This window comes from Haliotis asinina, chromosome 15, assembly GCF_037392515.1.
Source record: "Haliotis asinina isolate JCU_RB_2024 chromosome 15, JCU_Hal_asi_v2, whole genome shotgun sequence".
Taxonomy (NCBI): domain Eukaryota; kingdom Metazoa; phylum Mollusca; class Gastropoda; order Lepetellida; family Haliotidae; genus Haliotis; species Haliotis asinina.
In genome coordinates, this window is record NC_090294.1 from 42,269,079 (window position 1) to 42,287,499 (window position 18,421).

At 39.9% G+C, this 18,421-nt stretch overlaps 1 protein-coding gene across 1 annotated transcript; it reads left to right on the forward strand.

The window, feature by feature from the left end:
- Positions 1 to 2,167: 2,167 nt before the first annotated feature.
- Positions 2,168 to 6,893, forward strand: LOC137265027 (C-type lectin lectoxin-Lio3-like). The gene is made up of 3 exons (XM_067800354.1): positions 2,168 to 2,415; positions 5,454 to 5,650; positions 6,685 to 6,893. The coding sequence occupies exons 1-3, from the start codon at positions 2,168 to 2,170 to the stop codon at positions 6,891 to 6,893; spliced, it is 654 nt and encodes a 217-aa protein (XP_067656455.1).
- Positions 6,894 to 18,421: the final 11,528 nt, after the last annotated feature.

An 18,421-nucleotide genomic window follows, 5' to 3' on the forward strand; every position in this document is an offset into this window, starting at 1 on the left:
GATGACCTTCTCTGTTTACAGCAAAGGGATATGAAAGTAGTCTGAATAACACTGACCAATCAGCAAACAGCTCAAAACTTTCTAAATCGATATCTCCTATGGGATATCGCTTAGTCTTCTACAAGGGATATCTATTGGGGAAGCCAGCACTGGATGTTCAATACTGATCCAGTGATCATAACATGTGGACGTAATATTACTTCATCTTCCAGGCTCATTCACCCTGTATTGACATATATACATACAGCCCGATACTATCGAACAGTGGGTCATGTATAGCTGCACATGTACCATGACAAAAAACACAAGAACATGATGTTGTTGTATTATCGTATTAGCCATTGTTGTGGCCATGGTATGATCCAAATTATACTGAAGGAAAACCATATGGGATTACATGAATGCATGAGGGTTCCTTTTATTAGTAGTATTTTCTGTAATTTGTATTGTTATTGATTAAGTGATAGTTATTGTTGGGTCACAATGTTTAGAGTTTTGAGTGATAGTTATTATCGGTCACATTTTCTATCATCGGAAATAGTGTTTTAGCGTCACGCCTTTAAGGTAGTGCTTAAGAGTTACCTCCCTTTTGTTGTGTTTTGACTGTTACCGATCGCGAAGGTTCCATACTTCGCTGAAATGCTCAAGAATCAGTGACTATGTATTTATAAGGCTGATTGTTGTGTTGACAAGGACTCACACATGGACTGGAGTTGCGTCTTCATTCGGCCCACCTACATCTGCCTGCCTCTTCCTCAACGTTGACCTACTTAATAAATACATCCAAGATCGTTCGCTGTGAAAGATTTAGTTGAACTGTCTCTCACTGAAAACCAAGACTTTGATGAGGTCATATTATATTTGTGACCCAATACTTCAGATTTGACTCAGTTGCATTATACTAGAAACCTCCATCTTTGTATCTTGTTCTTTCGTCATTAAGTTGTTTTTTTTAACAAAAGCTATGCGATAAAAAGCTTGTTAAGAAACCTGGGTGAAACTAAAAGAACACTTGCCCTATGCCTTATTTTTCCCTAAGTATATATTGGGGTGACATGGAAAATGGCAGTTGGAACATCATTCGGAATGGACATGTAATCCAAATGCCAATTCAAGTTTTCCGACTGCCCATTCTTCTTGTTGCCTTAGCTTTGATACCTTCAAATCTCTTGACTGATACTGCATACGTACCCGGCTTGGCTGCAAGTGCCACAGCCCCTCGAACACACTTGGTAACGAAAAGAGAGTGAGAGAGACTCGGTGACGTTGTAGCTGGTTCGCCTAGGCAGAGTTTACTCGCCGATTCGCTGTTTGGGCTGCGAGTGAAAGGTGATGATGAGCCTAACCATCCTGTTGACGTGCCAAGTTCACCCATTTTCTGCATAAATGCTAAAACGATAAAACGAAATTTTTACTCAATCAGACATTCATACTGAACGTTATTTATAATGTGCTAATGTTAATAAATATAGAATTGCTTTGGCTCGTTTCTGTTGCTCATCTCATGATTTAGTAGTTGAAAAAGGTAGGTGTTAGAGGTGACGAATATAATGTTCTTCTATGCCCAGTATATAGCACTGCACGTAAAATATATAAAAACAACTCTTGTTTGTCCATCCATCAATTGATACATTTTCGTATTTATTGAAGTATTCAAATGAAATCTTAATCAAAAACGTTTGCGGTTTTCATGTATCAAGTCATGTTGATAAGAAACCTGTATATATGAAATGTACTATAGGCTCTTTTGCTTCCTCGATACTGAAACAAAGATCGGCTGACTGCACACATCAGGCGTTACCCAAGACTTAACGACAACCCTAGTTATAACGAATGGAAATATGCAATGGTATCTGATTACAAGTGATGTTAAAACAATCACGTTTACAAACAATCAACAGTTTTGATCTACTTCAACTTTTGGTGGAAAGATCTGAATGTTAATACTGGTTCAAACAACGAGCGGGTTCACAAGCCACACAACAATGCGTTGACATAAATCACAAACTAATGGCAATTGAAAGGCGTTCATATCACGCCTAAACTCATTGTTTACATTCGAAATCGGTAATACCGGCCGAAGTATGCCCATGGGAACGTTACTTCCCGACCATTACAGGAATTCAGGTTGACGTGTTGGTATACGGAGCGCATCCACTACATGAAGATGTACAGACTGCTTTTCTTTCTCCTCTTCGCCTGGTCTGTATCTTGTCAAGAGCCGGATTACACAGCAAGCGAAGAGCAGCTGGCGATTCCTGGGAATGACGACGACGACGGCGATATGACTTTGGTGGAATTTCCTGAGGATTTCGGGGCCGCAAATAACGAGAATCTTGAGGAACGACTGCATAAGTTAGAGAATCTAGTATCGAAACTGCAGAAGACGTGCTCCACTAGTTGTCAGAACATTCATGACGAGAATCGCCCCACAGGTAACTGATACCTCTCAATCATCGCGGTTTGAACAATATCATCATGTCTTAATTCATACAATGCATTAGGAATTTGAAAAACAGATGTATACTGAACAGCAAAAGAAACGTAGTCTCGAAAAATTGAAATCTCAGAAACGTAAGCGTTTACGTTATGTCAAAGTTGCCTATCTTTTTGTAGAGGTATATATGCATAGTAGAAATTAAATAAATAATTGCCTTATTCAGTCGGCTAATGAATGCAGTTTACGTTTGGATCCAGTTTTTGAAATTCAGTTCAACGTTTCTTATTTCATTTCAGCCGATTTAAGAAGTGGCATTGTTATTTGCTTATTCCACTGTCTGTGTGGAACATCTGTCTAAAATCTGCACGTAACGTTCTCATCCCTAACATTAGCACATTATGTAGTTTGCCGTTTTACTGTGTGTAATATTTTTGTACTGAAGGGATGACACATACCGGCTCGGTGTTACATGTTGACACACTTTTTGTGCCAAAATCGCTAAAAACACGAAAACGACATGATTGCAAATCATTTAGACACGGGCCTAGATTTTCGAAGCTATCTTAGCGCTAAAATAGTCGTAAGTTAATGTTAGTGTATGGCACTTACTTCTATCTGAGAGCTAAGAGAACTTCGAAAATGTAGGTCCTGCAGTGAAACGTTCGAGGCTGCCGTGAAACTTTCGAAAAACATTTTAGTGGCTTTCAGTGCCCGTCGATTATTTGTAATACCCGGTACAGTTCCCTGTTTTCACTTATGCCATTATGCCACCTAGTAAGGAGCGGTGCGGTAGCCTTGTGGTTAAGGTGTATTTTAATGATTGGTAGTTTAAATTAGCAACTTAGATTGTTAGTGGCTGTACCCTCAAAGGGGGTTGAAGTATTGTAAAATTATTGTCCTCCTGAGAGGGTACGTAAGTCCAATACTCTCATAGTCAATTTAAATCTACTACTAGTTTTTAATCGTAGAATATTTGTTGTTTTAAGTAATGGCTAAATTTCAGGATAATCGCCAATAGCTGAGGGGATGGTGTAAATCCAGCTAGGGTTCATGCAGGTGGCAGAAATAATGTAAGTCCCCATGGACCTTAGTATGGTGATCTACCTTCAGTTGTTGGCGATCTATAGCCCCGGTTTTATGTTGTATTGTCTTCTTTAACTCCAATGTTTTAACTTTCAATGCTAGTTTTATGTTCTGTGATACTCTAGTGTTTTTACTGTCCTTCGCTGACAGGTTTTACTTTTTCTCTTTTCTCATGTTAACATTACTTATTAACTTATATTGTTCTCGTCACGATATGGCTGCAATATTGCCGATGTGACGTTAAATATTAACTCACTCACTCACTCATTCCGTCATGGGAGTTATGCCAATTTACACTCATCAGAGGGGTACACAAAGTACGCAATCTAGACTACCAGTTGTCCGACTTTCATTTTGTGGAAGTCGCGGTGGCTGAGCGGGTTAGGTGCCTGACTCTGCTGGTGCGGGCTCGAATCCCGGATGGGACTTAACCGAAAAAGTACTATAATTTGTACTTTACTAAGAAAGTGAAATCCCAGATATGACATATGTTGCACACTGGGCGGACACAGATTTGAACACAGTGTTGTCGATTATATATATGTGCTCGGACTAACTGTGTTGTCATCCTAACATTTAGGTGAGAATTTAAGCCTCGAGTATTGTTTTATCAGCCGCTACAAAATGGATATTAACGACTCCAGAATGGATATTAACGACTCCAGTACAACAAGAAGACTAACTATCACTGTGGGATAAAGTTTCCAAATTTTGCTAGTCAGTCGGGCTAGCTACGCCTGAAGGTTATTAGCTCTCAAAGTAAATTCACTAGCCTGAAATTTGAATGTAGAAACTAGGCAAAACTGAGAAAAGTAGATGAGAATAAGATAGCGTAACATCGCTTTCATCATTAAGCTGCTAAAGTGATATATATTTTGATCAGAGCATAATCTTGCATCATTTAAAAGTGTATCATAAATTAACAAGTCAGAGACAGTGATGTATGTGCAATAATGACCCATGGAAAATTCACTAACCGGTCGGGCAGTAACTGTGGAGAATATTTATCAATGTCCTCACTCGATTTTAACTAGGCTCGGGCTAGTAGACTAGTGGCTATTGATACTCACTCACCATTATACAAAAACAACCTTAGCGCTTAGACTACCTTAAGCCAATGTTAAGGCATGGGAGTCACCTTATCGCTGAGATCGCTCTGTAAAACGACACCCCGTACCCAGCTCATTGTATGTATTGTTCATTTTCAGTCTGAGAGCGGGGTGGTTTTCTTTTGTGTCATCCTGAGTAAATACCATTGGCGTCTTGAGGCAATAGTATTTGCAGCTGTGTCGGTGGTGGTACATACTAAACTAAATTTGTCATAATCAGCAATATTTGAAGGGATGGTCTGAAACAAGGAGGGGACAGTGCACATAGCAAAGGCACTTCCCCGTGTGTTGATCTATCTTCAGTTGTTGGTGATCCATAGCCTGTTTTTGACATTGTATTGTTCATTCATGTTGATTATATCTTTTGGAGATAACGTGCTGGTTTTGACTGTCTATCTTGGGCACTCTAGTAGGTTTACTGTCCTTTGACGGCTGTTGTTTTTAATATTCTCAATGCATTTAACCTTAATGAATAAACTGTTCTCGTCACATTGTCACTGAAATATAAACCATGTGACGCATAACACTCTCTCACTCACACACTGTGGTGGTGCAAAGTTCTCAAGCTGCCAGTTGTGGGTCTAATCACGCCAGATCCGCGTTCGGTTCCTTCCATGGCTCCAATGTAGGAGGCCCATTTGTGGTGTCCCCCAACGTAATATTGAGGGAATATTACCAAAAGCGGTGTAAAATTGAACTCATTCCTAGCATGTTGAAGGTCCGTGTCATTGTGTTAAATATTCAAAAGCATTTGAACTGGGATTTGCCACTACATTTATCCTCACCAGAACACCGCCATTCCCCTATTGACTCACTATTCCAGAGGCGGACGGTTGTCCTCAAGACTACATTTGGAACAAAGACCTCAACTTCTGCTACAAGATTCATGATGACGACCGGCTGAAATGGGCTACTGCTCAGGCGGTGTGTGCCACTGAGGTACCTGGAGGAAGACTAGTCATCTTCGACAAGGATGAGAAACGCCAGGCTGTTCTCAAAACCCTTATGGGTGGAAAAGGTTATTTTGATTTCACTTCAACATTCTTATAGATACATAACACGATAGATAACAAGCTGGTTTGAGCTTCCAGTCGTCGCCCCTGGTTCGACTGTTTTGAATTCACCATAAATATCAAGGTAGAATTGTGGAACAACTAGATCATCACAGACAGAAATTTAAAGTGCAATTAAGTCTAGACTATGTAACTATACATGGCAATACAATACATAAACAGGCTATAGATTACCTACAGCTGAAGGTATGTCACCATACTACGGACCATGGGGACTTACAGTACATTAAAATTTTGCTTCCAGCCCTAGCTGGGTTTCCATCGAGTAAAAGACATACACACATTACACAAGTCGTTGTATCAGTGCACTGGCTTCCTGTGCAAGCAGGACTTGGGTTCAAAATATTGACCCTTGTCTACAAATGCCATCATCAGTCAGCTCCTCGATATTTGAATGATCACATTCACAAATATGCGACCATCATCTACTGGAAGTAGCAAAGTACAATCTAGAAAATAGACTGAACACAGACTGATATAAACTATATATTATTCTGTCTTTTGATGACAGGATACAGCAGGATAATGATAGGGTGGGTGGGCTAGGCTGGTGGTTTGAGCGTTCGCACCGAAGACCCGAGTTCGAATTTCCACATGGGTACAATTTTAGAAGCCCCTTTCCGGTGTGCCAAGCCGTTATAATGCTGGAATGTTGTAAAGGGGGCAGAAAACAACTTACAGAACTACTTCGTAGGTGCTATCAGCGATAAGCCATTCTTGACAAATCTTAAGCTTACAACTTCCGTACAGGTAAACCCCAAACTACTTCGTATGTACTTTCAGCGATATGTCATTGGTGACCAATAGTACAACTTTGATACAACAGGTAAACCCCAAACTACTTCGTATGTGCTTTCAGCGATATGCCATTGTTGACAAATCTTACAACTTTGATACAACAGGTAAATCCCAGAACTACTTCGTATGTGCTTTCAGCGATATGCCATTGTTGACAAATCTTACAACTTTGATACAACAGGTAAATCCCAGAACTACTTCGTGGGTGCCTTGAGAACGCAGGGGACGTTCAAGTGGACAGATGGCACTGCGATGTCAAACGTCACGTGGTGTGAGGACGAGCCCAATGGCACTGACTGCGGCAGCATGTGGTCACTCGTGGGGTACTGCATCGATGACGTCCCTTGCAGTTGGGATCAGGGATTTGTCTGTGAGAAGTCAATGAAATGAGAAATTATTTCCGTTTATTTTTTTCTCGTCTTATCTAACCGGATTCAACACTGCGCTTAGCATTGACGGCAACATTAAGAAACAAACCTGTGCATAAATGCATCTTTGAAAGTGAGTTGTTTTGCTTTAATCATATTTTTTTCACGAAACGTGAATGAGAATCGGGACAATAACTTCTTCACGCAGGTATTCTATCAACTAAATTCTGTTTGCTTTACTAATGAATAGAAAGGATAGGAAAGGTAAGCGAACAGCAACATCAACAGCAATGTTTACATAAATGTATATGTATTGAACGTGCATGTGTAAATTGTTGAACATTTCGGTGTTATCTTGTTCTGGTTAACTACCATTTAATTTCAAAGTGAGATCAGTTGGTACATTTTCGACAGCACAGCTTACATTCTTGAGTGAGGTTCTTTTTCTAGATTTCCCAAATTACCTTCAAAGAATATATTTTATAAATTTGCCCCTTTACTCACACAGAAACATTCATATAACAAACGTGCAACATTGATTCTGTGTCCATTAAATCATAATCAAACGTTGTTGCATACTTTGTCACTTGTTGATTTCCAAGACGAAACTGAAAGGTAAACCGAGAATCAGCCAGTACAAGACCCGAGTCTAGATTTCCGAAGCTCTCTTAACGCTAAGATAATCGTATGGCAATGTTAATGTATGGCACTTACGACTATCCTAAAGCTAAGAGAGCTCTAAAATGTGGGCCCAGGGACAAAACAGCATGCAGCACAGGCGTGTGATGTATACTCTTCCAAAAAGGGAACTTCATTCTTAATTTACGATTGAAAATTTATTTACGATATATATCGGAGACAGTCAATGTTTATATGATACTGAATGCTTCGAGGGTGCATCACCACTTGCACGTCCTTATTACAATAAATTATAAGATTATTAGTGTTTGACGAGAAATTTACATGCGTGCGATTTTCTCCTACAAACGTACACTACCAACTGTGTAATGCAAAATGATTGTCAAAATTAATGGTCTACAATCATTTATCGACCTTCTTGAAAACCGTCAAACACCCCATGCACGCGTATGGGGGCTACTGCATTGTGCACGTGCACCCCGTGTCTTGTGTTAAGGGGTGGGGATCTAAAGAGTGCGTAAAAATTTTATTTTTTTTAAAAGGTTTGTTAACGTTTGTATGTCCAATCCAAATTGAAAGTTCATGTTTCACCTACCTTTTATCAACGGGCATCGTGCCAGGCTAGAATTCCAGCGAGCTTGAGGTGACGGGATCCAGCCAACCTTGGAGTCAGTTTTTGTGTGCACACTTTTTTCAGTATTGTCCTAACCCCACGTGTGCAGTACACTTTCTTGTGCACTTAAAAGAACCCAGAATCCGTTGGTATATGACCAGATGGTGACCACATGAATTATACATTTAAACACGTAGTTGCGAGTACAGCAACGTGCAGTAAACTTGGACAAAGTATTGTGACAATGTGTGCCAGTACACCAAGACGTGAATGGGTACCCCATAAAGATGGGAAAGCCACATTAACTCGATGTGCCTAGTGGCTGCAAGAAATGTATGGCCCCAAGGGATTTGAGATCGATAATTGTGCCGTTTGACACTGAAATTCAATGATCGAGATGAAAACAAACGCGATGTTTACCAGGTGATCTGGATAATGGTAATATCCAGGATTTCGGTCTCTAGAATACTCAAGTTGAAGGTGAGGGGATTATTAACTTACTTGGAAATGTCTCGCTCATATGACGACGTGCTTGCATGTGTTGTGTCCAGCAAAATGGCGGGAGTCTGTAAATAATCGAGTCTGGAGCAGACAATCCAGCGATCAACAGCATGAGCATCGATCCGCGCAAATGGGAAACGATAACATGTGTGAACCAAGTCAAGAAGCCTGACCACCCGATCCCGTTTGTCGCCTCTTACAACAAGCATGGGTTACTGAAGGCCAATATTCAAACCCGGACCTTCACTGGTGTTCTAGCCCAAACTTAAGATTTTTTTCATTGTGTTAAATCACTGAGACACCATGTTGCAGGTACATGTACGCATGAGTACCCGACTCCGACACAATATACCGACTCCGATCCGATCAGTCCTTGTTAAGCCCAATAATGCCAATGCAGGCAGGGACCAACAAGTATATATTTCAACGTCTATTGGTATGACGCGACCGAGTTGCTAGCAACCTATAGCCTGATTTTATACTGTATTCTCCGAATAGTGATATTATTTTTAAACTTTCCACACTAGTTTTAATCTCATTTGTGATATTCTAGTTGTTTCACTGTCCTTCGCTGACAGGTTTTTATACGATACATGTATTTCATTTCAGTATTAAATGTTCTCGTCACGATATGGCTGAGATATTGCCGATGTGACGTTAAATATCAACTCACTCACTCACTATGACGCGACCGAGGATCAACCCTGGACTTTTCGCTCACCGTTCGTTAGTTCTGACCCCTACACCACGGAAGTGGTCTCTGGAATGTTCAAAGAACTTATGATAAAATAGCAAACAAAGAAATCAATATTTTGTTTAAAACAAGAAAGGGAAAATAGCAATAGGGATCATGATGTTGTCTTATATGCTGAACAGCAAAAGAAACCCAGGTTTGGAAAAAATGGCAACTCATAAAGGCATGCGTTCATGTTCATGTCAAAACTTGACAAAAAGCCGTTTCTTTTGCTGATCAGTATATTTGCCTCGAACTGCACGCGTGATCATGACTTAACAAGCATCGTCTGTAACACGCAAAGGCCAGTCAAGTATTAAGTGAAAATAGGGATTTTCATCAGACAACCACTGACACATTAATGCATATCCCGACGCCATTTGAAACATTGCTCTTAATATTCGTATACAAACACAGGAAAGCAGCATTTTGATTTATATCAGTGTAACAGAATTATATATGAAGCTGTTATTGGTAGTGCTGGTATTTGCATACAACCTGCTGTACGATACACCATGATACAAAAATCTTAGACATGGCGATATATTGCCAAAGTACTGTGCACTGAAGTTGCAATACGATACGAGTCCCGATACAAGGGTGGCGATACGATACAAGTCCCGATACAAGGGTGGCGATACGATACGAGTCCCGATACAAGGGTGGCAATACGATACGAGTCCCGATACAAGGGTGGCGATACGATACAAGTCCCGATACAAGGGTGGCGATACGATACGTATCACGATACTAAAATTGTCAATTCTAACACCAACTATAAAACATATAATGTAAAACGATACATCATTTCTAAGTATTTTGTTAAATGCCACTGGCGTTTTTAAATTTTCATTCTGAAAAGAAATAAGTAAGTTTATGCACGAACCTTGTGAACGTTAACAACATGCGAGCGTAATGTCTTACACGGTTCTTCACGCAAGATATCGCGATTCGGCAATATTCAAAGTTAAACATCGATGTATCGTGGCCCATTTGAAGTATCGTATCGGGATATACGACACTCTAAAACTTTGTATCAAATCACTAAAACTTTGAATCGTCGGCGGTACATGGATCAATGCATTTCGATGAATCGTCACTAACTTGTTGGGGCAGATCGTAGGTCAAGGACGAGGTACTCATTTCATGTCCAAGGAACATTCACAAATCTCATTACTGCGCATGTGTGGAACAGCAGATTATCAAGATTAATATTCACAAACAGTCTCAGAAGTCCAATCATTACGAAATGGGACTTACGAAATACGATGCTAAAAAATTAACGATTTCTGACGCCAAACTGGATCAGCGAAAGGATTGAAAACAAAAAAGACATCTAATTCCAGTCAAACAGACTTTTTGACAACAGTCAAAGCAGGTGCAGTGTTACTGGAGGTTGGTGAACGGGAAAATGGTGAACAAAACCGTAACTCATAATGAGAAATAACTGAATATCTTGTACTGAAAATCTCGAAAAAAGTCGATCCTGACCAAATTAAGTTGAGGGTCAGTGAATATGTGAAGTGTAGCTTGGAAGTAAAATGTTTGAGCGAGGACGAATGGGCAAGTGTGTGTGATAGAGTTTGTGAGAAGAGAGCGCGGTGTTGTCTCAGTGTTGTCACAACCCCTAATGTACAGTACACAACACTGCGGACATAAATGAAATAACGAATCCGTTGGTAGATGACCAGATGGTGGCCACATGAATACGAGCAAATGCCTAGCTGCGGGTACATCAAATGCAGAAAACTTTGAAAAGAGTCCAGTGACTGTGTGTCCCAGCCCAGCCAGCTGTGAATGGGTACCTCGTAAGGATGGGAAAGCCATATTAACTCGGTGCGCCAATGATCGCAGATGAAATGGATATCGGTGCTATATTAACATATTAGCATATCAATAACATTTTTTTCGTATATTTGTTTGGTTTTGATTGAAGAATTCATTTGAGCTATGAATAAAGAATATGGTATGATGCTATAACTGATTAGCACTGAGATTCTTGGATAGTGGAGACGGAGGAAAGATATTATATCCGATATGAGACATGAATCATAAATCACAAAACCACATCACAAAATAATGTTTGAAGGCACTCTGTCAAATACCATATTCATTTGTTCACGGCGCTTATTTTCAGTCAAGGTGTAAGATAACTGATTCAATCCTGAAATTCTTAAATACTGACAATGCTTTCACGTCCGACACATTCATCATGTTCTTGTGTTTGGTACACTGTTTGGGTAATCCTTTCTTGATGCAAAACTGCAAATAAAACATATAATTCCAAATAAATGCTCTATGTTCTAAAGCGTGATTGTCTATAACTGTATTATTAACATGTCGTGACTGAAAGTGAGAGTATGTCCTTGCCTGCTTGTTCTTTCTTTGTGGCATCGTATTTTATCAAAAAGTACTAAATTCCACTTCCAATATGACTACTAAGAATGCCACAGTGAAAAAATGAAATAAAAATTAACTGGTTTCAGTGGACGGTTTCAAATGACTGGAAACAAAATATTTAAAGGTCCAGATCAGTAGACGCCTGCTCCTCACGAAAATATTGTTATAGTTTCATGGTAGAGACATTTTTACGAACCAGCCAGCGAATATAAGATCTGCACACGTACCTTGAAATCGAACCAACCAGCAAATATAAGATCTGCACACGTACCTTGAAGTCGAACCACCTTAGCAGTATTGGACAGGCATACGTACCTTGAAATCAAAGCAGCTTAGTAAGGATTGGACACGCATAAGTACAATATAATCGCACCAACTTAGCAAACATTGGGCACGCACACGTACCTTGAAATCAAAACAGCTCAGCAAATTTTAGACACGCATACGTACCTTGAAACCGCCCTTCATGATATGTGTGTCCAGAAGTAACGGGACAGAGGTGTCCGTGTTCCAAGTCTTTTCTTTCGTCATATTTTCCATTGACCCTTCACGGAAAGAATAGTCTAGTTTCGTCTTCGAAACCTGTCCATCTATGCGAAACAGAAATATCTGCTCGGCATTTTCTAGACTTGACGGTTTCGCATTGCCGAGAATAATGGTAAATCTGTAAATCAGAAATAACTTTCACATTTTCATGAAAGGCTCTGCACAAACAGTTACAGATTGCCATTAAGTCTGTATACATTACATACTTCTATTGCTACCCATGTCGTTGGCAGTCCTGACCAGACGTCACGAAGGCCCATCCGTCTTACATCCAAATGCCATAAATAAAAGCGGAAACACCATAATAATGAGAAATATCTGTCCATTCACAACTGTATCCATGAACATCGGTGTTGAAACTGGTCTTCTGTAGCCTATTCTTGTCAACAACTAACGACTAGGACGAGCCTGCGCGAGCTCGATAATTTCGTTGACACATGTGACGAAAGTAGTGCTCAGGACGCTTATGGATTGTCTGCAGGGCCGTAGTTGCATCCAGACTTTTGTTTTACAGATTACTAGTTATGCATCGAATCATTGACATATCACTGTTTTATTGTTGATAGTGCCACCTCTCCCCTCCCCCCACCCCATACACCTATCAGGTAATACGTAAAGTTAACTACGGCCCAGATCTGGTCCAGACTCGAAGATTTTAAGACCACTTTCATAATATAGGCACCCCGTCAACCGCTCAGTATGACAAGCATAGGCGAAGAACGCCAAAAGGTGAGCGTAATCAAATCAGATCTCCCTCGAACATAACATCGAACACGTGGTACCAAGGTACTGGTCATGGATGCATGGAATTTGGAAAGTCCTTCATGTATTACTAAATTAACTTTCATCTGAAAGCTGTAGTGCTCACTGTTTCTGTCAGAAGGATATAGCTTTGTTACATTTACAAATGTGCACATCATATTGATCGAAGAAATGATTCAGCTTGCAATGTTTCACAGAATAAACATGTTTTTAAAAATATGTCATACAATTGTTCATGATGTTGATATTTAAGGGTGTACAGAGACTTTGAATGGTGACACTGTGCCCGCCTAATGTCTTTGGAATAAAACGAACACAATCTTAAAACATACAGTTGTATGTAGCATGAATGTCATCTTCAACTGCTTTACAATGCTTACATAATGCAACATTATCAATGACAGTGCCAATACCTTATCTGAATAACTGAATATAGAGTATATTACATCTTGATCTAAACATTGTAAAAATACGTTCACTGTCATTACTTATATTAGACAGGAGGTATTTTTCACAACAAGGATTTAAGGGAAGTTAGTGAGTTACCGCCAAGAAGAGATGAATGGCAATCTGGGTGGAAAAACCATTCATTCTTTCAATAAATGTACACAGAAATATCTTCGGATAGTAAAACCTTTTGCCGGGATATAGAAACGTAAATGCAATTAGATTTCTTACCAGTTCATCGTCGAATCAATCAATTTAAATCGCACACACATCTCTCAGTTTATGCCAGAGACAGAATGCATTTAATGGTATGTGCAAATCTATAAAGGGTAATGAGGGTAAAGTTTTGATGATATCAGAAATTATTAAAGAAATGTGCTTTGAATTTCCCCAAATGCAATGACTGAAATTTAGGCTGTCATTTAGGATTATATTAGAATGAACGGGAAGATGCATGCCGTTAAGGGCTTGGTGCACTCGATGTGCATGAGGTGCTTACAAACACGTGTTATGAGGATTACAACAATTTTATGCCTCCCTAACGTCAAAGGTGTTGGCGGACGACCAAAAATGAGTTTATTTGAAACTTGGTCTACTAAACATTACGTCACAAACGTCGGTGGTGTGTGCATTTTGTACATGTGATCAGGAGGGTATGGAACCTACGCCAGGTGAAACATACAGCGACGCAGTGACATACAGTTGATCGACAGCGTGACGCCACTCAAAGTGACACGATCTGACGAACACGTTATAAGTGGTAACTCATGTCCATATTCAACACAGACCTCGAACTGAAAACTTGGGAGATTCGAGAAGTTTCGTAGAATTGTGCAAGTTTTTTGCTTCAATTCGTGACGCTCTACGATTCAGTTACGATACAAGTATGATAGTTACGAATATTCGTGCGATTTGGCTACAATTCGTGGCAGACAACGAAGGTATGAAAAAGCCTACACCCTTTTGTTCAACGTAGGGTAGGTGTAGCATTAGCCCTGTAACTGGAACAGCAGCTGTTTGCCAGAAGAGGACTCCTTAGATGAAGCAGGAGAAGTACACCCGAGTGACAGTAGTAGTGGTGGTGGTGCGCGCGTGTGTGTGTATGTGTGTCTGTCTGTTTTCAATCTACCCGTTCTTCCCCTCTCTCTTGCCATCATGCTGATTCCTGGATTTCGTGTTACAATCGTCAGCACTGGAGTCAGTTTGAAACTCTGTCCATGCCCAATTTGCTGCTAGTCGTAGCTGATTCGAATACCGTTTTTACTTACTCCGTACCTTCCTGGGGTATATCTGTGTGATTTGTGACCGATTGGTGGTGATTTGCAGCCGATTCATTTTCAGATCATGAATGGACGAAACCACACATGAGTTGAAAATACCTACGACTGCCTGCGAACCGATTACGACTCAGTTTTGATGCCTATGAATGCACTACGAATTTGTTACGAATTACATACGAGTTTTTAGGTTTGGTGTTCGTTGCCAAACTTTTGAAACGTTCCAAGCTTTAACCACTAATTCCAGTTACTCAAGAATTACAAGAACTGACACCAGGGAATGTACATGACGACTCCATACCTGCCCTGAGTTGTGAATCCCGTCAATGATAGTGAAGAATTTTCTTTCATGCCCCATGGAATATCGGCTGTAAACACGCCCTTTGGCTGAAATTGAAAAACATGGCCTCAACACGCTGAAAAAAAAGATTGTATATCTACCTAACGGAAACAAGCAGGGTCATTTTAACATGGTCTGTTTTGAAAACCTTTTGAATAATGAATGATCTGGTGTATCAAGGACTGAAGGGATGGTGTCAGTCTAGCTTGGGTTCATCAGAAGGGAAATCTATTGTAAGTCCAAATGGCCTCTCGAATGGTGCCTGGCCATCTGTATATCCTAATTTCATGTCGTATTATCGATTAATAATGTCTTCTCGTAACTGCCATTAACTATTTTACACCGTACCTGTGATATTCTAGTTATTTTCTGTCAGTGGAGGACAGGCATGTTATTCATACATTTGGGATTTATATTAACTATCACGTCACGTTCTCGTTGATTCATCAGTTGTTTATGGTCTTTGTCACATTTACCACATATTCTGACGTTATACTACCTGAGACGTCAATCTCAGGAGCTGTTTGTACATTGAATGTTATGCAAACCTACAGGATTCAGATTCTTGGTTCTTAAATGGAGAGTAAATCAAAGGGAGTCAGTAAAAAGTGAAGTTTTCCTGAACTATCCAGTTTCACACTTCACAAGGACTACTCTTACATATGTAAGCTGCCTTTCTTAAAGTCAATGGGGGAGGGTTTTATGCCGCATGTAGCAATATCCTACAGTACCACACAGGGATCATCAGTAATGGGCCTCATTAACTCTACCCAAGCCGTGAATCAAACAAGCGGCTTCGGACTGGCGAACCTCAAAGCCCAAGGGAGATTTTTGGTTGACTGTAAAATAATTGTGTTTAGAGCGTCACCTGCAATTATATTTTATTCAGGTATTTCACTCCTGATACTTGTCTTAGCTACGATACGTAAGGCCGTGGCAACCTTTGAGCACACAGTCACAACTGGTCTGGACGAGACAATCCAACGATCAACACCCGGTGTAATGATACATGCCCCTGAGATACGATGACATATGCCAGCCAGGTAAGTGAGCCTAACCACTAGGGAACCCTGGGGCACTCCATCCTATACATTTGCGGGAACTGTACTTACTCTATTTCATAATTAATTTCAAACAATTAAGCAGGTCTCCTCGAATGCCATACATTTCTAGCTTAAAATACCTTTGAGCCACCCTGTCAAGATCAAAAGCTCTTTCAAAATATCAGCGCATTACTAATTTACTGTGGAATCTCCTTGATTAAATCCTGAGTGTAAATTGTTGACAAAAAACGTTGATACTAGGCTAATGCATATTTGATAAAATACATTTCTCAAGTACTTTTGGCACACAGAATGTAGGCTAATGTGAAAAAGTACCACGTCATTATTTGAAACATTCAAAATATTCGAAAGAATTGATATGCTAATTTCAATATCGAAATTGCGGATTGGCGAGGACACGAGTTTTGTGGATACTAGTTTGGGTGCTGTGCGTTCAAGTCCCCCTTTTTATCTCTTATTCCATCTGGACCAGTCTCTTTTGCTATTGTGTCCAATGAAACATAAAATGGCAAACCTCATCTTGGATAGGACCTGTGAAGGTCCGTGCTATTTGCCTTCAGTAACCCATGCATGTCGTGGTTAGACTCGCTGACTTGGTTGCGCAGATCGATGCTCATGCTGTTGATCACTGGATTGTCTGACCAAGACTCAATCACATACAGACCGCCGCTGGAATATTGTTGAGTACGGCGTAAAACTAGACTCACCCACTCACTTTGGTAAGATAAATGTTAATAGTGATAGGAGACAACTGACAATCAAGCAGATCTCCTTTGTGATTTCTTACAACTGACGAATCCGCAACTATTATGAAGAAAAATAAGCTTTTCCTATGGGTCACTGCAGACAAAACGAGTACAGTGACGACTGTCATTAAGTGACCTTAAACCCACGTTGGTCAGTCGTTTCTATGTCTTGATACCAACAGCATTATAAACAGAATTTGAAACTTTAGAGGGCTACACCGGTTTATCGCAGAAATATATTTGTTTCTTGATGATCTGAGATCAGTCAAGTTTTTATATTAATTACGTCTCTTTGCAATTTTGTGTAATCGATAACGTTTTATTTGACTTGCGTCTGACCCCAAAGGGTTCCTAACGTTACTTTATCATTGGCTAACCAATGAGATCCATAGATCTATTAATGTAATTGTTGCAGGTTTGGGGTATATCTTCATCACGAATGTTCTGTACGAATGAGTTGTTAAATACATTGTGATTTTATATTATTGTTATTATTTCATATTACATGTATATTGCTCTAAAGTCCACTGATGAGGTGAATGTTAATAGCGCTGTCAAAGCAGTATAAACCAAACCTGTTAGGCGCTAGAGGGTTATAGTCACATGATTCGTTGTGGGGCAGGACTGAAGTCGTAGAAACTAGAATGAAGCTGTCGGTCACCCATCCAAGCACTGTCCGCGCCCATCGTTGCTTAACTTCACCTGATTGTGACCTGAACTTTATGCACAGAACCACACGCCATGGCTTTTAGTGCTCATATCATCCTTATCACAGTGAGTGAGTGAGTGAGTGAGTGAGTGAGTGAGTACTGGCGTTAACCAGCTTCATATACAAGGCTTAACCTCAGACTTGAGGTTCAAATAATTATTGTGTCAACCGTTATAGATATAAACGAAAACAAACAGAAAAAGTGTGAACCCAAACTTATTCGATGTTTCCTAGTTTGTAGTATTGTATTGTTAGATTGGATTTGCCAGTTCAGCCAGCACCCCTTGAAAAATAGAAATACAAACATTCACACAACACAAAGATAAACTCACCATTATGGGACTTCTCCAGTGTGTCCTCTTACATTTTGGAGCCACAGGCCAATATGCGTGACACTTGATGTCGTTGTTTCCAAATAGTCTGAAATTCCTATTGCACTGGTAATGCGCAGTTCCTTTGACCATCTTACGCTTTGCGTGTTTTACACGTGGCGGGGTTGGACATACAGCTGAAATAATCATTTATAAGACTGTCAAACACAATCAACCAACCTAACAATTATAACTCATATCACTCATTTTCATTTTCACTTTGATATACACATTTTCATATATATTCTATTTGCAATTGTGTGTATCATTATACCGGACTTGAATTGAATTTTCATTTGAAAATAAAAAACAGGTTTTGTAATTTTTATATTTTCGAAAAAGTTTCAGGACACCTTACCAGTCTGGTTGTACCAAGACCAAACTGGCGGTTTCAGTTGAAAA

Bases quoted from the DNA above. Each gene is read 5' to 3' on its own strand.
- LOC137265027 (XM_067800354.1), top strand. From the start codon at position 2,168: ATGTACAGACTGCTTTTCTTTCTCCTCTTCGCCTGGTCTGTATCTTGT. The intron at 2,416-5,453 runs TGACGAGAATCG...ACTCACTATTCC, and splicing joins ACTAGTTGTCAGAACATTCA to AGAGGCGGACGGTTGTCCTC. The intron at 5,651-6,684 runs GTTATTTTGATT...TTGATACAACAG, and splicing joins AACCCTTATGGGTGGAAAAG to GTAAATCCCAGAACTACTTC.